General features: G+C 37.1%; 1 protein-coding gene across 1 annotated transcript in view; it reads left to right on the top strand.

Annotated features, from left to right (window-relative positions):
• CUNH1orf146 (chromosome unknown C1orf146 homolog) overlaps positions 1 to 24086 on the top strand; it is a 35221-nt gene extending 11135 nt beyond the window's left edge. Inside the window, exons 2-6 of the mRNA XM_035018039.1 lie at positions 9026 to 9140; positions 20061 to 20154; positions 22622 to 22790; positions 23184 to 23262; positions 23952 to 24086. Of these exons, the coding sequence (XP_034873930.1) occupies positions 9072 to 9140; positions 20061 to 20154; positions 22622 to 22790; positions 23184 to 23262; positions 23952 to 24086 (546 nt within the window). The 5' untranslated portion in view covers positions 9026 to 9071. The remainder of the gene's footprint in view (positions 1 to 9025; positions 9141 to 20060; positions 20155 to 22621; positions 22791 to 23183; positions 23263 to 23951) is intronic.
• The last annotated feature ends 35 nt before the right edge of the window (positions 24087 to 24121 follow it).

Here is a 24121-nt window from a genome sequence, read left to right as displayed (position 1 = left end):
TCGAATCCTGATTATCTCCCAAAGGACCCATTTTGAAATACCATCACATGGGGGATTGGGGCTTCATTATATGATTTTGGTGGAACATCATTCAGTCCATAGCAGGCCCCCACACTTTCATGAGTTCCACCTCTGGGAGCTCTACCAGGTTCTCACAGTGAATATTGAAGAAAAATTCCTTTGTGATTCTGGCAGGGGGGAAAAATTTTTTTTGAAATATGTGAGAGCATCCTGACTTAAAAATTCTGCCCTCAAGATGGGGCATCTGGGTGGTTCAGTTGGTCAAACATCTGATTCTTGATTTCGGATTAGGTCATGATCTCAGGGTTGTGAGATCAAGCCCTGCCTTGGGCCCTGCACTGGGCGTGGAGCTGCTTAAGACTCTCTTTCTCCCCCCCAAAAAAATAAAAAATTTTACCAGAACCTACCCCTGTTGGTATTTTATCATAGACTAATCAACATGGGCCAAGGGAAATACCCAGCTTTAGCTGCCTGGAGGCATCCCGTCCCACCTAAGCAGGGGAAAAATCTGAGAAACACTGGTGAAATTCACAGCTCAGCATTGCAGGCTCCTGAAAAGACTGAGACCTAATAATAGGACTGTAGAATCCTTCTCCTCCCCTTAGACCTTACCACCATGTCATCAAAGGCCTGTGTATACCAGAGTTTCTTTTACCAAGTAGGTCATGTTAGGCTTTCAACAAAAAACTATAAGGCATACTAAAAGGGAGAAAACATAATTTGAGGAGACAGCACCAGAGGTCCAGATATAGCAGGGATGTTGGAATTATCAGACTAGGAGTTTAGACTGTAACTGATATGTGGGAGGCTGTAATGGAAAAAGTAGACAATATAACAAGAACAGATGGGTAGTGTAAGCAGAGAGATGGAAATAGTAAGAAAGAATAAAAAAAGTGTTGGAAATAAAAGAATGTAACAGAAAGGAAGAATGCATCTGATGGACTCATTAATAGAATTGACACAGCTGAGGAAAGAATTTCTGAGCTTGAGGATATGCTAATAGAAACTTCCAAAAGTGAAACGCAAAGAGAAAAAAATACTGAAAAAAACTGAGCAAAATATCCAAGGACTGTGGAACAATTACAAGAAGTGTAACTTATGTGTAATGTGAATATCAAAAAGAGAAGAAAGAGAAAAGAACAGAACAAATACTTGAAGCAGTGACTAAGAATTTCCGTTTCCCCAAATTAATGCCAGACACCAAACCACAGATCCAGGAATCTCAGGGAACACCAAGGATGATAATTGCCAAAACAACAACAACAACAAAACCCCCAAAAAACCAAACCCCACCTAGACATATCATACTCAAACTACAGAAAATCAAAGATAAAATATCTTGATAGAAACCACCTTATCTATAAGAGGAGCAAAGATACGAATTACATTACACCAGAGCTTGCTGGTGCTATCACACTCTGTGCCATGTGAGGACACAGTAAAAAGGTGGCCAACTGTCTGCAAACTAGGACGAAAGTTCTCACCAGAACCCATCTGGGATGGCACCCTGATCTTGGATGTAATTGCATGTAAACCATGCAAGCAAGCAGAGTGGAGTAAAATACTGAGAGAATAAAACCACTAACCTGGAATTCTCTGTCTTGCTGTGTCCTCCTTCAAAGTGAAAGAGAAATAAAGATTTTCTCAGATAAGCAGAAATTGAAAGATTGGTTGCCAGTTGATCTGTTTTATAAGAAACGTTAAGAATTTCTTGAGAGTTATATGTTAGTTAACTATATGTTAACTAACTGGAATATGCACAAAACCTTAAAAAATTAAAATAAAATAACACATTGTACAACCTAAAAAAAATTTCTTGAGAGAAGGGAAATGATAGTGTCAGAAACTCAGATCTATGTGAAGAAAGGGAGAACAATAGAGAAGGAATAAGTGAAAGTAAAAAACGTATTTCTCTTATTCCTCATTCATCTAACAGATAAAAGCTTGTTCGAGATAATAGTAACAACAATGTATTTGATGGTTATAGCTTGTGTAAAAGTGAAAAGAATGACAGCAATGACATAAGGGATAGGATGGAGGACTTAGGAATATTTTTTGTTATAAGAGACTTGTACTATTAATGAAGTGGTATACTGTTATTTGAAAATAAACTTGGATTGGATGTAAATGTATATTGTACACTCTAGGGCAACCAGTAAAAAAAAAAGGTTAAGAAAAAACCTTTAGAGCTAGTTAGGAAAAATCACCTGGAAAATGACCCCCCCCCCCCAAAAAAATGAAAACAGTAGAAGACTAAGATCAAGCTATGAGATCTAATACCCAGTTAATAGCAGTTGCAAAAAAAAAAAAAAAATATTGGGAATATTAAATAAGTATTACAAAATAGTTTTCTAGAATTGAAGAACATGAGTATCCAGATTAAAAGTTCTTGCTGAGTACTTAGTACAATGCTGGTAAAAAGATCTACCCAAAGACACATTGTTGTGAAATTTCAGAACACTAGAGATTAGGAAAGATGCTAAACATTAAGGTACCAAAAAAGCTTCTGGAGAAAACAAATGAAAAATAAGTCACTTACACAGTAGGAATAGGAATCAACATAATCTGTCCACAGCTACATTGGTTGTCTAGAAAACAGTAATATTTATAAAGTTCTGAAAGAAAACATATCTAATAGGATATATAGGCACAAACATATATAAATACACACATATACATATATTTATAAATATCAATCAAATAGGATAAAGATTTTCAGACATGCAAGGGCTCAAAATACATCTATGTCTTTATATTATTTATTTGCCGTGCATACTCTTTTTAAGGGAACTACTAAAGAATGCTTCAGTGAAACAAAAGAATAAGTCAAGGAAAGGGAAACATGGCTCTAACACAGGAGAGAGATGCTGGGAAGTCCCAGGATGACAGCTAATGAATCAGAGAAATACCCAGTTTATATTTTTATCTGCAGGAATGGGAAGGGATCTCTAGGGAGAAAAATGTAACTGAGGGATTATTTGTGTTGGAACGTTTGAAAAAAGTACCAAAAGTCTTGTGAAAATAGTTTATTGTTTTGTTTTGGTTGAAAGGATTGACTAAAGTATATAATGATGATAATATATTTGTATTACGTCATTTGATTTTCTGAATGACTCTGAGGTATAGGCAAGCCAGTATTATTCGTCTCATTGTATGTAATTATATGTGTGAAAATAGGCTTAAAGACATTGAGTGATTACAGTATTAAGACTAGAACCCTGGTCTAACTCCCGTTGTATTTTCTCTACTGTACTATGGATCTTCTACCAAAAGGTCTGAATGTATGCCTTATATTTGGCATAGATTCCACATAAACTCCACATCCTCACTGAATCATAAAAGCCATAAGCACCCATTTTGTCTTTTGCAGTTCTACCCCTCCCCCCACCCCTGATACACCACCAATATTCTAATACAGTTTTTCTTGTTGCTAAGATATTTTTGCTTCTTTACCTTTCACCAGACACTAAACTAAACTCAGTGACAGGAACCTTCATTCTGTTTCTAGAATTAGTCTTTATATTTGATCCCCCTGGCTTTTGAATTGCATCTTTCTCTTTTATTTATTTTTTTCTTTTAAATGTGTTTGGAAATTTATTTTTATACATTTAACTATGCATGCAGGTTTTTTTTCTCTTTTATTCCTGACTAGACTCTGCTGCAACTCATGGAACTCAACCCCATATACTTCTTATAGTTTAAAACAACTTTGCATCTAATTGGCCTTCTTTTAGGCAAGAATAAGCATTTGGCAACTATTTACAGAGTTCTTCAGGGATGATTCTGAAGTATCATAGATGGAGTACCAGGTACCTACTTTCCCAATGGCCATTTGCTTCTTGCTATTTTGCCACCAAGTCAGGTCAGTACATCCTCTTCAAAATGTTTCTTCAACAAGATGTTTTGTAAGCATGTAATTCTATTTGTATATTTATTATGAACTATGACATGTGCTCAGGGTAAAGACCCAGAAAGCCATTTAATTCACTTCTGACTACATATCATTCTGTTTATTCAAGGGACTCTGATCATCATGAGATTTTGGTAATAGGAAAAGCTCTCACCAAGAACACAGCCTCTGTAGAATCTAAGTTTATTCATTACCACTTAAGAATTTAAGAATTCTTCTGCCTCCACAGGTTACTTTGCCACTTGTACACTAACCACAGATCTGTATTCATAGCATAGTTTTTGAAAGCATTGTTTATTGCCTAACATATCCACATTTATTTGTCACTGCCCATCACCCAACAGATCATCAGCTAGATCATGGTAGAATACTTTGGCTTCCTTACTTCGTAAGGTGAAAGTGATTGGTTCATCTACACACCTGCCACATATATTTACTTATAAAATCCCCCCACATTCTTTTACCCCCCTGCCCTTTGATCAACCTGATACAGAGAACTAGAGTTCATGATAGATATGCTGAGCTCTTGTTGATGCCTTTGCTAGCTGCATGTCAGATACAGTGAGAGGGTAGGTATGACCCAGGAGAGGAGTTCATGTGACTTCAGTCTATTCCTAAGAATCTGATCCCAGAATACTCAGAGTCTCACCAGGTAAACTCAGCAAACCCTGCCTTGTTTACTGGGAAGAAAGACTGACATTGTGAGGATGGTGCCTTTTAAGCTAGCTTGATCCATATAAAGACACATGGCAAAACCCTTCCACTGTTAATGGCAGTCATCCAGGACTTACCTTATTTGTTCCCAGCTTGCAGTAACCTTTATTTTGCTTCTGACTTCTGGACTACTGTTTATATTTAGCAAAAGTGCCAGGCACTGTGCTAGGCATTGGGAATACAAAGATGAATAAAACATGGTTCCTCTCCTTGAGGAGCCTCCAGTGAGAAGTCTCTTCACTGAGAATACAACTATGTAAACAAATTTAACTATATTAATGAATAATTTAACAGATATGCTTGGGCTACTATAGGTCCACAGAAGAGGGAAGTCCTGATTGCCTATGGAGAACAGGGAGAGTTTTTTAGAGGAAGTAACACACAAACTGCTAATTTTAAAAAATAGGAATTGACAAGAAAGTGAGGGGAATTTTATTCAGAATATATAGAGATGAGGTGTGAAAAAGCATTTCTTGTTTAGGACTATAGGTTCTTCAGAATAGCTAGAGCACATGTGTTACGTTAAGGAATGGTAGGACATGAGCCTGAAAAGGAAGAATTTGTACACCTTGAGTAGGCCATGGTGAATCATTAAAGGATTTTAATTGGGGAGGAATATGATATTTGTGGTTTTGCAAGATAACTCCATGTTATTGCTAATTATTTATAATTGGAAAAGTTTGGGACCACATCATATGTCCATTGTAAATTACCAGAGATAATTGAAGGGTAGCAGAATATGCCTATTTGACATAAGGATTATTTTGAGCTGATTATTTTAAGAAATACAGACATAGGAGAAGCTCTGAAGCAGAATAGGAGTTACCCTTTTGTAAGGTACATTCACACTTTTGAAGAAAGCCTCCATTTTTAAGTATCTTCCTCTCTGTATCAGGAAGAGAAGGGTGACTAAATCACAAGAGACTTAAAGATGGCACTGACTTAAATCTGCATAACAAACCTTACTCTTGTTTACTGTGTTTTTCCTGGTACCTTCCCAATACTGGCCTCTCCCATAACAACTTTCTTTTGTCTTTATCTGAAGATGGTATTTAAGGTGGTGGCTTAGGCTCTCTCAAGGAATTAACTCCTTTTTTTTCTGGTTATCTTCCATGTATATGTCAGGTATACATGTTAATAAAATGGTTTGTTTTTCTCTTGTTAATCTGTCTTTCATTATAGGGGATCTCAGCCAAGAACTCATAAGGGTAAAAGGAAAATTATTTTCCTTTCCTACATAAGGGTCAAATAAAGGGTGGCAAATCCATACAACAGAAATTATATAGCCTTTACATATTTCCTAAAAATACATAAGGAAATAGTTTATGACAGATATTAAATGAAAACACTTGAGTATAAGTCCTAAATATATGGAAAGATATACCATATTAATAAATGGAAAGACTCAGTTTCATAAAGAATTTAGTTTTTTCCAAATTGTTTTATAGGTAAATGCACCTCTAATTTTATTTTATTTTATTTTATTTTATTTTATATTTTTTAAAGATTTTATTTATTTATTCATGAGAGACAGAGAGAGAGGCAGAGGGAGAAGCAGGTTCCCAAGGAGCAGGGAACCCGATGTGGGACTCGATCCCAGGACCCTGGGATCATGACCTGAGCCGAAGGCAGACGCTTAACCATCTGAGCCACCCAGGCGCCCTGCACTTCTAGTTTTAAAGCAACTGACATGATGATTTTAAAATTTATGGGGGGTGGTGAGCCTGGGTGGCTCAGTCGGTTAAGTGTTTTGACTCAGGTCATGAGATCGAGCCCCATGTCGGGCTCTGCTTGAGATGCTCTCTGTCCTCTGTCCCTCCCCCAACTTGTGATCTTTCTCTAAATAAATAAAATCTTTTAAAAAAATAAAATAAAATTTAGAGGGAAGAAAAAAGACCCAAGAACACATATAGCACTACTGAAAAAGAAGAGTAAGATATCGAGACTTCCCCTATAGAAATCAAGAGTTTTTATAAAACTATAAAAATTAAAAACAGCATGACATTGACTTGGGAATAATTAAACTGAACAATGGAATAGAATATAGAACCCAGAAGTAGACCTATGAATATGTAAAAACAATGTGTCACTAAGGTGACATTGCATTGCAAATAATGAGGGGGAGAAAAGACTACTAAATAGTGTTGGGACAACTAGGTAGCCATATTTTTAGAAAATGAAATTGGATCCCTACTTCAGACTCTATACAAAATTCTAGATGAATTAAAGACTTAAATGTGAAAGATCAAACTAAAAATTTAGAAGACAATGAAAGAGAATATCTGTGACTTCTGGGTAGAGAAGATTTCTTAAATAAAAAGCACTGAGAATAAATGAAAACATTGGTAAATTTGACAATATTGAAAATTTTAAGTTGTGTATCATATAATATAAAGAAGGGGAAAGGGCAAGTCTAAACTGGGAGAAAATACAAATAGTTGACAAAAATTAATGTCTAGAATATATAAGGAAATTCTACAAATGAGAAAAAGAAAAGGAAAATCTAATAGAAAAATGGACAAAAGACATACCCATTTGACAGAAATGGAAACGTGGCTTAAGAGTGTCAGTGTCCATAATAATCAGAAAAGTGCCAAATTTAGACCACAGTGATACTCATTTGAATGCTACTAGAATTACAGTAATTAATTTTTACCTTTTCTCCCACCCACCTCAGACAACTGTACTTTAAACTTTTTTTTTTTTTTTTTTAAGATTTTATTTATTTGACAGAGACACACAGTGAGAAAGGGAACACAAGCAGGGGGAGTAGGAGAGGGAGAAGCAGGCTTTCCGATGAGCAGAGAGCCCGACACAGGGCTCGATCCCAGGACTCTGGGATCATGACCTGAGCTGAGGGCAGATGCTTAACGACTGAGCCACCCAGGCGCCCCTGTACTTTAAACTTCAGCACACTGATGTTTTTGAAATTTTCTTATATCATTTTCTTTTATTATCTGGTTGCCAGTGTGTACAGTACTTGGTGTTTGCCAATGTGTACAGTACTTTGTGTTGTTCTCGCCCAGAAAACTCTTCCTTCCTTTAGTGCAGCAGTTCTTAAAAGTATGGTCCCTAGACAGGCATTAACAGCACCAACAGAAATACACATATACTGGCCCCACCCCTCAACTATCTTTTCAAGGATGTGTAGTGAATAGTTTTGTAGGTTAGAGATAGTATTTTCCTCTAGAGCACAGGGCAGGTTTGGTTGCAGCCCATTATAAAAATTAGGGATTCCTAAGCTCAGGGTTCCTTTCCTATAATACACCTCACTGTTTCTGCTGATATTACCTAGCCTTTTCCCCATAACCGTGTGGGAATTGGATTTGAGGAATTGCTGCAAGAGAATGAGGATCCTGGGGTGCCTGGGTAGCTCAGTCATTCAAGCATTTGACTCTTGATTTTGGCTCGGGTCATGACCTCAGGGTTGTGAGATTGAGCCCCACTTTGGGCTCTGCACTCACTGGGGAGTCCGCTTGAGATTCTCTCTCCTTGTTCCCCTCCACCTGTGTTCTCTCTCCTCTAAAACAATAAATCTTTAAAAAAGAGAGAGAATGAGGTTACTTCTCTTGCTGTGAGTAAAAAAACAAGTAAAAAAAAACATTCTTTGTCCTCTGATCCAAGAGTCTTATGTCTTTTGTTAAATCCATTAAACTGTGGCAGGCTAACTTTTTTTTTAGCTTGCAAATACAGTAAAACCATAGGCCTTTCACAGTTCTTGACACAAGTCTTCTTTCATGTAGTTAGTGCCCTGAAATGGGAACCATTGCTTTTAGTAATTGTTAATAGAGTTAAATAACAAAAATTCAACCGAGTAAATTTAAAAATCAGATTGGCTTCATTCAGTGAATCATGAATTGGGCAACATCCCAATTAGCAAGGGAAAGGAGCTCCACCAAACTGTAGAAAAGGGGGTTTTTAAAGGCAGGTGGAAAAAAGAAATTATTTGCAAAGAATGCATTGTTTCAGGCAAGATTGCCTTCCTGAGGGGAAAGGAAGGGATTTATTGGGTGGATTATTTATTTCACTAGTGCTGACCAGGTAATTTGGTGTTGACTGGTTAAAGGTTACATACATTCAAAGGGGTTGAAAATGTAGTTAGGTTAGATATTAAGCTTTGGTTTACTGATGTGGGGTTTAGCACAAATGACTCCATTTTGGGTGTTCTGTCTCCTTTTTAACAGTAGGAAGCATAGTATTGCAATCGGAAGCATGGTATTGAATAAGCTCAATGTATAACAAGACAGATATTTTTCAGTTTCAAATTTTAACTTTCAAATATTCGTTAGAGTGTCTCCATTAACCTAGTTTCATTTCTGTCTTTAATTTTCATTCACTAGACGTTTCTACATTGTCCTGTTTGCTGTTTCTTTTTATCAGATTGTGGCACTATTAGAAGAAGCTGGGTTGATCCAGACACAGACAGATGGCTGAAAATGGCAGAAAAGAAAAAATAAAATGGACAACCACTATTATTATTAGCTCATCTCTTAAGGTAAAGAGGCATTTGGGCCATTGATCTTTAATTTAAAAATTAAAAGCAATAGAACAATATTTTAAAAGATTCTTAGCTTGATTATCCAAAGTTATATGGATCTGGAAGAACATAAACTAAATGTATTTTATTTATTTGTTTATTTTTATTTATTTATTTTTTTAAAGATTTTATTTATTTATTTGACAGAGAGACACAGCGAGAGAGGGAACACAAGCAGGGGGAGTGGGAGAGGGAGAAGCAGGCTTCCCGCTGAGCAGGGAGCCTGATGTGGGGCTCCATCTCAGGACCCTGGGATCATGACCTGAGCCAAAGGCAGACGCTTAACGACTAAGCCACCCAGGCGCCCCAAACTAAATGTATTTTAAAGATAAATTCTCAACTTTACTGCATCCATTTTCAACATCCTACTTCTCTAAATATTTGAAGATTGGAAATTTTTTAAAGTTCTTATGTTTCTCTATAAGCCTGTTCTAATAGAGATGTTAAAGGATTTGAGAAGCAGTAATGCGCACATGTATATTACTTGTTTTCAAAGAAATAAACCACAGAAACTGATCTGTGTACCTTAGTGGAGTTAGAGGGAGGCTGTCTCCATACAGTTTGGGTGGGGAAGGGATGGAAAGTTGAATCCATGAAGGCAGTTGGTCAGTCCACAACCATTTTTAGCTCCTCAGCCAACAGGATTTCTCCATTGCGCTGGTATTTATCTATGGACACTAGCTGATGTCTAGAGGGGAGGGGCAAGAAATGACTGTTCCACAGTAAAGATGAGAGAGGCAAGAATAAGACTAAAAATAAGATTTTTTAATCCATTCTATCCTCCCACTGCTACCTCAGGCTGCACTTTGCCCCAATGGCTTTCGCCATGTAGCTCCATAACACAAACCAGTTTTAAGACAGCCTTAAGTCTCACTGTTTTTTTTGTGCTTCTATTTGTTAGGTTTCTGGAATTCCTGTTTTTCTCTTAATTCTGTGTCTTTTTCAGACTGATTTTGAGAGAGGGAGCCAGCAACCCATGCTAATTTGCCAAGAACAACTACTTCATAATTCATTTATTATGTTTAACCATCTTGCTTTGTCCTATTTGTTTCTTTTTTATCTCCTTGTCACTTTTTGTATTGATTGGTTTCTCTCTCTTTCTCTACCCCTCTCCCTCCCTCTTCCCTCTGTGTCCCTCTCCTTTCTTCCTTTCCTTATTATATGCTCTATTTCTACTTCTTTCTTCCCTTCCTTATTATATGCTCTATTTCTACTATTTTAGTAGTTTCCCTAGAAATTTTAACATGCATACTTATCTCCACAAAATCCACAGTGAATAATTACCTTTATTTTCCTCTTAAGGGACAAAAGAATCTTAGAACACTTTAATTCCAGTCATCCCTTTCTGTGTTACATCCTGTTTTTATATTTAGTTTAATTCTATTTTTTAACTTTTCTAAAGTTAGCATTTGTTTATATACTCATGTCTTTGCTACTGTTTTTGCTGTCCTTTCCTTCTTTTGGTTCAGACCTCCCAATTTAAATCACTTTCTTTTTATCTGAAGAATGTAATTTAGAAGTTACCTCAATGAGTATCTTCTAGAGGTAAAAACTTATTCTCAGTTTTTGTTAATATCAAAATATTTCTATTTTCCCCTTGATCTTGAAAGATATTTTAAAGGGCAATTTAATTGACGTATAACTTACATACAATAAAATGCACACATTTTAAATGTACAGTTTGATGAGTTTTGACAAATGTGTATACCTGTGTAACCACCACCCTAATCAAAATATAGAACGTATGCATCAGTCCAGAAAATTCCTTCATGTAGTCATTTGTAGTCATTTCTTTTCTCACTCCTTGCCTGAAGCAACTATTGATCTGATATTTATCACTATAATTAGTTTTGCCTGTTCTAGAGCGTCATATAAGTGGAATAATATAGTTGGTACTCTTTTGTGCCTTGCTTTCATGTTATTGCATATAACAATTTGTACCCTTTTATTGCTGGGTAGTAGTTTGGTGTATGAGTGAGTATACTACCCCAATTTATTTATCTGTTCACCAATAGATGGACATTTGGGTTTCCAGTTTTTGGCTGTTATGAATTAAAGCTGCTCTTAACCCCAGTATAGGTCTGTATGTTTTTTACATTAGGTTTCATTTCTCTTGTAAATACCTAGTAATGGAATTGCTGGGTCATAGGGGTCATATGTTTATTTTTATAAGAAATTGCACAACTCTTCTCAGGTTCAGTACAAATGAGCACTGAATCTATTTAACTGTGTAACTAAAATAAAAATAAATGTGGGGATTATGGTTTTATATTCCCATCAGCAATGTATGAAAATTCCAGTTGCTCCAAAGTGAAAGATATTTTTGCTAGATTTACAGATACTTTCTTACAGCATATTGAGGAACTCATTTCACTAGATTCTGACTTTCATTGTTGCTGTTGATAAGCTAGCAGTCAGTTTGTCACTTCTTTGAAGATTACCTGTCTCTCCTCTTTGACTGCCTTTCAGATTTTGGTATTCTCTAGGTTTTTTTTTGTTTGTTTGTTTGTTTTTAAAGATTTTATTTACTTATTTGACAGAGAGACAGCGCGAGAGGGAACACAAGCAGGGGAAGTGGGAGAGGGAGAAGCAGGCCTCCCGCCGAGCAGGGAGCCCGATGTGGGGCTTGATCCCAGGACTCTGGGATCATGACCTGAGCTGAAGGCAGTAGCTTAATGACTGAGCCACCCAGGTGCCCCTGGCATTCTGTAGTTTTAAGGTATAGATTTTCTTCTTCTTTTTTTTTTTGAGGTTTCATGAATCTTTGAATTGTTGTTATTATCAAGTTCTTATTCATCATCTCCTTTATTCCCTTGCTCCTTCCTGTCTGAACTCCCATTAGATGTATGTTAGATCTTCTCACAATGTTCTCTATGCATTTTGACCTCTCTTTCACTTTTTCTGTCTTTAGGTTGCAGTCTAGGTAATTTCATCCGTTCTGTCTTCCCTGTCAGTATTTCTCTCTACTCCTATTAAACTCATCCATTGGAAGGTTTTTTGGTTTTTTGTTCTGTTTCGTTTGACTTTTTTCAGCTTATGAAAGATACATAGAGAAAAGTACACAAAAGTATATATGAACCATTTAATGGAGTTATTGTAAAAAGAATACCATGTAGCCAATCAGGTCAACAAATAGAACATTACTAATTCTCTTTTCACTTCAGGACTTTTATTAATTATATCAATGATCAAATACCAATTATATTAGATATTTATAATTTATTAATTATATCAAATGTGTATAACACCTATACTTTTTCTGTAGCTGTAATTCCCACATTTATTTTCATGTTAGTTACACAGTTAAATTGATTCAAGATATATCTTTGGGTTTTTTTTCAAGTCTTTATTTTTCTCAGGTATGATTTAAAAAATTTTCTTCATATTGTTCCTATTTCATTTTAAGTACTGTAGATAGTTGATGTTTTTGTTGCTGTTATGGAATATTGTTTCCCCATGTTTTCAATCTATAAGTAGCAACTTTTGAGTTTGTGGTAATTTATTTTTAATCACTTCACTGAATTTTCATGATACATTATCAGTTGATTCTATTGGATTTTCAAGGGAGGCAGTCATAATTTGTGATTAGAATTTCTGACAGCTGTATCTCATGGCCTTTTGCTGTAACCAGAGCATCTAAAATAGTGTTTCTGATTTTAATGGGAATACTTCCAGTGTTTTATTACATATGATGTACCTGTTGCTATAAAATATTTGTTGTGTTAATATTCATCTAAGCTTAATTTATAAAGGTTTTCTCTTCATCAGAAATAGGTGTACAGGGGCTCTAGGGTGGCTCAGTCAGTTAAGCGTCTGCCTTCGTCAGCTCAGGTCATGATCCTGGAGTCCCAGGATTGAGTCCCACGTCAGGCTCCCTGCGAAGCATGGAGTCTGCTTCTTCCTCTGACCCTCCCCCTTCATGTGCTCTCTCTTTCTCTCTCTCAAATAAATAAATAAAATCTTTAAAGAAAAATAGGTGTTCAGTTTCAAGTGCATTATTTTTTGTTGTCTGTTGAGAAGAACTTAAGTGACTAATCTTTGCATTTCTTGATTAAACTAGTTGATCGTTATGGGTTTTTCTTTCATAGTCTCTTAAAATTTGGTTTTCTAATATTTTATTTTTGAATCCTTATTTACTAATGATTAGGCTGTGGTTTTCTCTTTCTGTGCTATTTTTGTAGGCAAGAGGGGGTTTCCTTTTCCATACTTTTTTTTCATTCCTTTTGTTTATATCTGTGAAGTTATATAGTATGGAAATTATTTGTTCTTTAAGGTAAAAGCTTTTCTATTAAATTTTCTGTGCTGATAATTTTTTATGAACTGTAGAAAAATAGTGATTTCTATGGTTTTTGCTCTGTTAAGTTTTATACTATGAGTCTATTTTTATAAATTATATATTTTAAAAAATTTACCTAAGTCATAGAGGTGGTAAACTTACTAAGTTGAAATTTATGAGATTGCCATTTCTGTGATTAAAATTTTCATACTGACATTCTTTTAAATTTTCTGATAAACTCTCTCAGTTATTGAGTACCCTTTCCCACTTCTGTTTTTATTTATATTTCCTTTTTTATGAGTAGATTTGGTAGACAGAATACTAGTTTTACAGAATATTAATAGGTATTAAATTTGTAGGAAGAAGTATTGGATTATATTTGGAATGCTTATATAAACAAATTTATACAAGTTTTTTTTTACTGCACTACTCTTAGGAGCCTTTCATATGCTTAAATGTGTGGTAAATCCTCAAAAGGAGACAAAATAATATTCAGTGTTTCCCAATATTATTTGAATACAAGGAACATCTTTTAATACTTCATGGGACTAATAGTCCATGAAACATGCTTTGGAAAATTTAGTCTTAGCTCCTGGTTATTTTGAAAAATTAACTTTTAAAAAAAATTTTCAGGGCACCTGGGTGGCTCAGTTGGTTAGGCAGCTGCCTTTGGCTCAGGTCATGATCCTGGAGTCCCGGGATCGAGTCCCACATCGGGCTCCCTGCTCAGCAGGGAGTCTGCTTCTCCCTCTGACCCTCCTCCCTCTCATGCTCTCTGTCTCTCATTCTCTCTCTTGCAAACAAATAAAATCTTAAAAAAATAAAATCTAAAATAAAAAAATAAATTTTCATTTTGTATTTTTAAAAAGATTTATTTATTTAATTTGGGAGAGAGTGCGCATGTGAGTGCAGCGGGGAGGGGCAGAGAGAGAGGAAGAGAATCCTAGGCAGAGTCTACTGAGCATGGAGACAGACTCTACTGAGCATGGAGACAGACTCTGGGCTCGAGGCCATGACCCTAAGATCCTGACCACAGCTGAAATCAAGAGTCAGATGCTTTAACCAATTATGCCCCTTTATTCATTTATTTATTATCATTATTTTTAAAGATTTTAGTTTTTCTTAGTGCATGAGCAGGAGGAAGGGCAGAGGGAGAGGGGGAATTGGGCTCCCTGGGAGCCCGATGCGGGGCTCCATCCTAGGACTCTGAGGTCATGACCCAAGCAGAAGGCAGACACTTAACCAACTGAACACCCAGGCACCCCAGCAGGTGCCCCTTTAAATTTTATTTTTAAGTTTTTTGTTTTTTTTTTTTAAAGTAGGCTCCACATCCAGCGTGGAGCCCAACATGGGGTTTGAACTCACAACCCTGAGATCAAGACTCAGCTGAAATCAAGAGTCAGACACTTAACTGAACCACCCAGGCACCCCTTTAGATTTTATTTTTAATTTTGAAGATTTTTATTTTATTTTAAAGATTTTATTTTTAAGTAATCTCCATACCCAATGAGGGAATAGAACTCACAACCTGGAGATCAAGAGTCTCATGCTCTAAGGACTGAGCCAGCCATGCCTCCCCACCCTCCACCCTCCACCCCTTTTCTTACTGGATCAGCAGTTGACAGATTGATAGGGCATGAGAGCACCCCCTTATGGCTTCTGACTCCATTTCATCTGCCTGTTTATTTTCAAAGGTTTTTTTGTTTGTTTTTTGTAATTTCTACACCCAACCTGGGGCTCCAACTCATGACCTGAGCGGCATGCTCTTCCAGTTGAGCCAGCCAGGCACCCCCAATGACTCTATTTTAAATGAGGTTTCCTTTGATGAATTTTCACAATACCAGTTATTCCTTTTTTGTTTTATTGCTGAATAATTTCCATTGTGTGAATATGCTTGAAAAAGTCAACGTTATTAAAAAAAACTAGGAGACTAACAAAAGATGTAACAACCAAATGCATGATCCTGGTTTGAAAAACCGGCTGGTTCAGTCAGTGGAGCATGCAGTTCTTGATCTCAGGGTCCTGACTTCACACCCCATTTTGGGCTTAGAGCCTACTTTAAAAAAAAACAAAAACAAAAAACAACTATAAAAGCCATTACTTGGCCAATTGAGGAAATTTAAATATCAGCTGATTATTAGGTACTACCAGGTAATTAATGGTTTTATCATCTCACTAAGCCTTTTTTTTTTTTTTTTTTTGGCAAAATCTCTGTCCAGTTTCTCTATTAATGGCACTACTGTTCTATCAGTTGCTCAGGCTTAAAGCTCTTGTAACACCAGCTCCAACCTTTTTGCTTCCACCCTCACCCACCCTCATATCAGTTCAGGTTTTCAGCACTTTTTTTTCACAGCTTGAGAGAAAACTCACATACCATACAACTTACCTATTTAAAATATACACTTAAATGGTTTAAAAGCATATTCACACGGTGTTCAACTGTCATCAAAATCAATTTTGAGAACATTTTCATCACCTCCCCCAAAAAACTCTGTACCCATTAGCAGTCACTCCTCAGTAGGTTTTTATCACTTCTGATGTGGCTCCTTAAAACAGCCTTCCAGGAGCGCCTGGGTGGCTCAGATGGTTAAGCGTCTGCCTTTGGCTCAGGTCATGATCCCAGGGTCCTGGGATCGAGTCCCACATCGGTGTCCCGGCTCAGCGGGGAGCCTGCTTCTCCCTCTGACCCTCTCTCCTCTCATGCTGTTTCGCTCTCGCTCGCTCTCTAAAAAATAAATAAAATCTTTAAAAAAAAAAAAAAAAAACAGCCTTCCAACTCATCATCTTCATTGCTCTCCTTTCAGTTTATCTCATGTACATCACAGACAATTCAGTTTCTCTAAAGCATGGTTTAGATACACCTTCTTAACTAGATACCTTCGGTGACTCCCCCAAAGGACGCTTGGATTCAAGTAAACAAATATCCATTAACACACATTCTGTTCTGGGAACTGTGCTAGGTGCTGTGAACATAATGGGTACTACTGAAGACTTCTTTTACCGCTCTAGTGCCTGTGCTCAGGCAGGGCCTCTGCCTAGAATGACCTCTTGACCCCCACTTCACCCCCAACTGCTAGAAATTTTTCCCAACTTTCATCTTCCCAGCAATTGAGTGCGAACTCAGCAGTCAATTGCTGAGTCAGTGAACTTTCCTGACACTTCTCTACCCCGTTCACTTACACACACTTAAACCTCAGTACTTGTTTGCTCAGTACATCCACAGAACATTCTGTGGCAGCAGCCAGCAATGCTCCTTTTTGTGGGAACTGCCAGCTTCTCTCCCCACCGGGTTGATTCCTCAGAATCCCACCTCCTTTCCTCCAGTTATCAAACACTTCCGCCACCCCCGAAAAATTTACTCTTGAATTTGGCTGTTTTTTTCTTAATTCAGTACTTTCTGTATTTATCTTTATTATTTTCTTTTATTATTTTTATTATTCTTTTAGTTGGCATTGAAAGTTGGGAAAAATTTCTAGCAGTTGGGGGTGAGGTGGGGGTCAAGAGGTCATTCTAGGGGCGCCTGGGTGGCTCAGTCGTTAAGCGTCTGCCTTCGGCTCAGGTCATGATCCCAGGGTCCTGGGATCAAGTCCCACATCGGGCTCCCTGCTTGGTGGGAAGCCTGTTTCTCCCTCTCCCACTCCCCCTGCTTGTGTTCCCTCTCTCGCTGTGTCTCTCTCTGTCAAATAAATAAAATCTTGGGAAAAAAAAAAGTCATTCTAGGCAGAGGGCCCTGCCTGAGCAGAGGCACTGGAGTATGATTTTTTTAAATTTATTATTATTTTTAATTGAAGTATAGTTGACACACGATATTACATTAGTTTCCAGTTGTATAGCATAGTGATTTGACAAGCCTTTACATTACTATATACTCAACACAGGTGTAGCTACTGATAGAATATGATTGAAATTCATTAACATGGCATACATGGATCCTTAGGATATGCCAGCAGTTATTCCTAATACCATCTCCAAATTAACTGACTTGTGTACAACTTACACACTTACCATATAAGAATCATACTTTTGCATCTGAATGCCTTTGCCTTTACTCTTTCTGTCCTTGCTCTTCTCACATTTGTCTTCTTCCTTGTCTGCTTACTAAACTCCTTTCCACTTTAAAGGTTCACTCATATTTTATGAAGCTTTTTGACTCTTTGACATGTTATATCCTTTTACAGATTTTTTTTGCCAAAATTCTCAATCTTGTCTTTCATCTCCTTGAACATAGTAAACATCACTGTTTTAAGGCATGTATCTATGTAAGTTCACTATATGTAACATCCCCTGTGAGTCTATTGCCTATTGTTTCTTATAGTTCTCTTTCAAGTAATTTTGTCTCTGATTATTTTTGATCGTGTGTTGGAATTTGTATTTGAAAAATTGTAGAAATAACTTGAGGCCTAGAATAGTGTTCTGTTCCTCTAAAAAAGTCTTAATTTTACAAGAGAATTAAATCCCCAAAGCCCTAAGGGTTGCCACATAAAATACAGGACATTCAGTTACAACATTTGGGTTTTAGGTAAACAATGAAATTGGTAAAAGTACATCCCAAATATTGCATGGGAAATACTTGCACTAAAAAATTATCTTGTTTATCTGAAACTTAGATTCAACTGGGTATTTATTTTTATTTGCTAAATCTGGCAATCCAAGCCTTAAAGCATCTGTTGTATGTAATAAATGAACTACAATGAGAATGGCACTAATTATGTGAGAATTGAAAAAATAGTAACTCAAATAATTTTCTTTGTAGTTATATAAGGAAACCTGATTGAGAAAGGTTACTCTAGGGAATGCTTCTGCAAGGTGCTTATAGTAATACAGTATCACCTAAAGACAATTTCAGGGATTAAAAGGCTTTGAAGGTAGGCTATAGCCCCTGTGAGAGCTGTCCTACTTTTGTCAGAAGCTGTGTTCAGCCTCTCATCTCTTTCTGAATTGGCAAATGCCCTTAGGGAAAAGGTGGCCTAAATGTTGGTCTCATATCTCTGAATTTCTGTGTAGATTTTGGCCTTATACTTTTTCACTATCCTGCTAGTTCTCTGATGCATTCAAGCAGATTTTAAAAATTGTCCAGCTTTTCTCGTTGCCTCAGCAGGAGGTTTGGCCTAAATTACTTAGTCTGCCATTGCTGGAATCAATGTATAATTTTAAAACAGCAGAAGAAATTCATGGGAAGAGCCATAGTCGTACTCTAGGTCAGGATCTGTTTGGCACAAAATACTCTCTTTAGGACAGAAAGGAAGCATATATTTTATATATAATTCCTGCCTGTATACTTAAAATATACACGTTCTAAAGCAAAATGTAAAATTAACATACCTAAGGGATTTTTGTCTACTTGGAGAACAACCAGCTTGAGTTGTAACCAATCAGGAAACACTATCAACCGTTTATATCTTAGTGGCTTGGATAAAATGATCTAAGTAATTACTTGGATGGATAGAGTAGGAAATGAGATGATTTTTAAAATGGTAAAGTAGAAACCCTGTTGCTGTGTTTATACATGTTTTCTGACTTGTCTAAGGCTTAGAACATTTTAAAAGTAAAGTAAAAGTGGTGCCTGAGTGGCTCAGTCAGTTAGGAGTCTGACTCTTGGTTTTGGCTCAGGTCATGATCTCAGGGTTGTGAGATCGAGCCCCATGTTAGACTGAGCCCCATGCTCAGCAGGGAGTCTGAGATTCTCTCCCTCTCCCTCTGGCCACCCCCCTCTCCACCCCATGTGCTCTCTCTCTAAAATAAATAAATAAATAAATAAATAAATATTTTTAATAAGTATAAAAGTAGGGACACCTGGATGGCTCAATCGGTTAAGCGTCTGCCTTTGGCTCACGTCGTGATCCCAGGGTCCTGGTATTGAGTCCTGCATTGGGCTCCTTGCTCAGTGGAGAGTCTGCTTCTCCCTCTGCCAGCTACTCCCCCGCTTGTGCTCTCTCTCTGACAAAATCTTAAAATTAAAAAAAAAAAGTATAAAAATAACTGTTAAGGTACACAAATGAATTGGAGAATTGGTTGTCTCCTTGTGGTATTCTATATGTCTGGCACTTCATGTTATTGTGAACCATCTAAGAAACTCACCACCACCCACCTTCCAATTTACATTAATGCATGTCAGAATCTGTCTCCCAGTTGTTTTTTTTTAAGATTTTATTTATTTATTTGACAGAGAGAGACCAGCGAGAGAGGGAACACAAGCAGGGAGAGGGAGAAGCGGGGCTCGATCCCAGGACCCTGGGATCATGACCTGAGCCGAAGGCAGACGCCCAACGACTGAGCCACCCAGGCGCCCCCCAGTTGTTTTTTAACTAAGTTTGCATTTGCTCTGTTTCTTATAGTTCTTTAATACTGTCCTTAGTTTCTGTCCCAAAATAACTAGTGCACAACTCATTTCCAAACACTGTTTCAGTAGAACTAAATATTTTTGCTTTTTTTAAAGTGTTTTTTTTTCACCAGAGGGAACATTTACTGTCTCCTTTGATGAATAGGTATTTAAGTGGTTATAAAAGAAGCTATTAAACTTAATTTTTTCATTAGCTTTAATAAAAAATCACTCATTCTAAAAGCATGTCTTAAGTTTGTGTTTCTGAAAAAAATTTTTTTAGAGTTGTGAAGTTGCAACTGCCCTAGAAAATCGAAGCCACAAGATTCGGTATTCAGATTCCGTGGAAAATGGATCAATTATATTTTCTCTTTCTGGTATGGTATATTTGTTAACTGTCTTGATTTAAGTTTCTTATAAAATACGTGAGTATAAATTCTAATAGTGGTAGTTCAATAACCAGGTAAGAAGCTTAAGGTATTATCTTTTGGGAGAAGTAAATGTATAAAACTTTTATTACTGCTACAAAAGTAGTGCACGTGGCCAACTACAACATGCATTTCTGTTTAGATTATAATTGGGGGCACCTGGGTGTCTCAGTCAGTTAAGCCTCCGACTCTTGTTTTCGGTTCAGGTCGTGATCTCATTTGTGAGATCAAGCACTGCACTGGGCTCTGTGCTGGGCATGGAGCCTGCTTAAGATTCTCCCCCTCCACACTCCCCCGCCGCTTCCTCTTTAAACAAACAGACAAAAATTATTGTTGAACTAAAGCTGAACCCATGGAATCTGGTAGAGGATAGTAAAAACGACATGCTTTGGAACTAAGATGCAAATAGAACAAAGCCATCTCTCCAACAGTCAGTACTTAATGCGTTACCACTATTAAAGAGGCCAACATCACAACACTGGTCAAAAGCCATATATAAAAACAATATAGGAGAATGTTTTTTCAGGATTTTGTACAAGAGTTTGATGAATATAATGGAAACAAATACTAACTAAAAGAAAAGAGCCAAATAGAGACAAAATTTCCTCAAATCATAAAACTGTACAACTGTCATGGGCAAAATACAGGAAGGAATTAGATTAGGATATGAGAAGCCTAAGGTGGATGGGAAGGGAGCAGCACAGAGCATAGGTCTGCGGTAGGGAAATGACCAAAATGATAAAAGAGGTGGAGGTAAAGGATTTTACCAGGAGGGTTGCAGATAGACTGGTAATTCTAGCAGAGGTTTTGGAAGACAGGCAGCTTTCAAAAGCTCCTAGAAATAAAACTCCAGGCTGAAAGTGGTCCAACTTCAAACTCATCCTTTCTGGTTGAATAGAGCCCTCTAGGGAGAAGTGAAATGTTTTTGAATACCTCCTGTGTCCCTTGGCCACTTTATATACAGTATCTTATTTAATCCTCTTAACAAACCTATGAAAGAATTATTACATTCTTATAGATGGGAGAACTTAAGTTCAGGAAGGTTTATGTAAATTGTGCAAGTTCATTCAATTAGCATATAATCATATAATCACTTTCCTCAGATTGTCTTCTCTTTTAAAGAGCTATAATTGGATCAAATTTCCCTTCAGGACTATTTTTACAGGCCTGATACTGTTTCAAAAGTCCTAGATTACAGGACACCTGGGTGGCTCAGTCAATTAAGCGTCTGCTTTCAGCTCAGGTCATGATCCCACATCGGGCTCCTTGCTCAGTAGGGAGTCTGCTTCTCCCTCTGCCTGCCATTCCCTCTACTTGTACTCTCTCTGACAAATAAAATCTTAAAAGAAAAAATCCTAGATTATCTGCTCACTGTTTTAATAATAGTTAATGTTCTCTGGGGCGCCTGGGTGGCTCAGTTGTAAAGCGTCTGCCTTCGGCTCAGGTCATGATCCCAGGGTCCTGGGATCGAGCCTCGCATCGGACTCCCTGCTCAGCCGGGAGCCTGCTTCTCCCTCTCCCACTCCCCCTGCTTGTGGTCCCTCTCTAGCTGTGTCTCTCTCTGTCAAATAAAGAAATAAAATCTTTAAAAAAAAAATAATAGTTAATGTTCTCTACAAAGGTTTCTCCAAGAAATAGTTGAAGGCTTAAGATTATCTTTGATTTCCAGCTTTTAAAAAAGTCATTATTGGGCGCCTGGGTGGCTCAGTTGGTTAAGCGACTGCCTTCGGCTCAGGTCATGATCCTGGAGTCCCGGGATCGAGTCCCGCATCGGGCTCCCTGCTCGGCGGGGAGTCTGCTTCTCCCTCTGACCCTCCTCCCTCTCATGCTCTCTGTATCTCATTCTGTCTCAAGTAAATAAATAAAATCTTTAGGAAAAAAAAAAAGTCATTATAACACACAAAAAACAACTTTTAACTAAAATTAGGCATTACTTTCATTGTGTACAGTGCCTTGGTTTGAAAATGGTTACTGACCAAAAAAGTTTTTTCCTCTAGAATAAGTTATCCTTTTATATAGAGCATTTTAAAGAATTAGCTAAAATCATTTTGTAGTATAAGAATTTTGTTAGGGGTGCCTGGGTGGCTCAGTCATTAAGTGTCAGCCTTTGGCTCAGGTCCTGATCCCAGGGTGCTGGGATTGAGCCCCGCATTGGGCTCCCTGCTCCGGAGGAGGCCTGCTTCTCCCTCTCCCACTCCCCCTGTTTGTGTTCCCTCTCTCATGGGTCTCTCTCTCTCAAATAAATAAATAAAATGTATTAAAAAAAAATTTGTTACAGTAAATTCTGTTTCTTACATGTTTGCATCCTGGACACTTAGAGCTGTATTATAGCTATTTTTGTTGAATCTACTGAGTTTACAAATAATTTTCATTATTACAACAAAGTGATGTTTTATATTATGCTTACCTTTTCTAGGACTTGCATTTTTATTGATGGATGTTAAAGAATGCTTTATATCAGCTGAAGAAATATTTCTAGCCAAAATTGAGAAGTTTATTAATATTCACCAAAAGAGTTTTTTGGTTCTGTCTGCTGCCCTCCATGGGCCTGAGGAATGGAAACTGATGTTCAGGATTCAGCAGAGGTATGGAAGAATAGTACTACAGACTTTTCTTAAATCACATGTGTTTACTTTAGTTCTTAAACCTTTTAAGCAGTTGAGTTATGTTTTGCCAAAAGATAAACATTGTAATGTTAACTTGTCATATTTAATAAAATGCAGGCCTAATGACTACTCCAAGAATCAGGGTGACAAGTTTCAGAGTTCATGCTGATTTCTGAGATTTTCGTGCAAGATCAAAACAAAAGTGAACACTTTTTAGTCTATTAAATTCTGGGTATAAAGCCGTATCATATCCTCTGTGGAATAGGGCAGGGCATGAATAAATACATGACAAACAATAAGAGGTTTCTGTCTCCTTTCCGCTTAACAGATGTCTGTATAAGTTATATGATCTATTTATGAATTATTTTTCAGATTCCTGGGTAGTAATTTACGGATACTTCCAGTACACAACACAGTAAATGCTATTAATCTTATGTGCACTATAGCTAAGGTGAGTCACCTAGGAAAATGACACATACATAGCACTCATAGATTTTAAGGTCTTGACTTCAAAATGCACACCCTCTTAAGCAGGATTAACGAATACTCTGCTTCTGTTCCCCTCAGAAGTTGCTCTTTCAGTATGCAGCTCTTTGAAGCCTGAACTCAGCCTATCATCTTCTCAGTTTACTTCCAGTAGCCATTACAAGAATGACTAACTTTAGGCCAAGAGCATTTGGCATATATACATTGTGTTGGCCCTGCTGGTTTCTTAAATCTTCCTTCAAGTTCTAAAGTACAATTATTGATCAGGTTGTAGACAAGAACTGTCAAAGTGCAAACATACTATTTTATAGGATGATCTTCACAAGTTGTCCACTTGGTTTTCATGCTTGTCCTCCCCTGTGAAGTGTGCCCTAGGCAGAGTTAGATGTTTCTTACTCTTTCTTATACTTGGAACAGATCTCCATATTAAAGCGGTTCTTAAAGTATTCTACTTTTGGCTTGTTTGAAATTCCTTAAAGACAAAGACCAAGCATTTTTCTGTTACTCATAATTAATTCATACCTAGTATTTAGCACAAAGAAAGTGATTTGATACCTGTTGAATAAGTGAAAGTTTTTTATATGACCCTGTAAAAATTAGTTATTTTTGTAAATATTTCTGTAAATAATGTTGCATGTTTGTAACTTCTTACAGACTGCCTCCAAACCATACACAGACAGCATTTGCTATAGAATGATAACAACTGAGGCTTACATCATTGAGCAAAGTCCTGTTTGGAAGACACTTCAAAAGTTAAAACTGAGTAGTGATTCATTTAATCCAAATTAGAGTATCAATTACAAAAGTTCTTTTGCAAGAATGTT

The sequence above is a fragment of the Mirounga leonina genome, unplaced genomic scaffold, assembly GCF_011800145.1.
Source record: "Mirounga leonina isolate KUSES-001 unplaced genomic scaffold, KU_Mleo_1.0 Mir_173, whole genome shotgun sequence".
In the NCBI taxonomy this organism is placed as follows: Eukaryota; Metazoa; Chordata; class Mammalia; order Carnivora; family Phocidae; genus Mirounga; species Mirounga leonina.
Note: the sequence above shows the minus strand (reverse complement) of the source record. Positions and strands in the feature narration are given on the sequence as shown.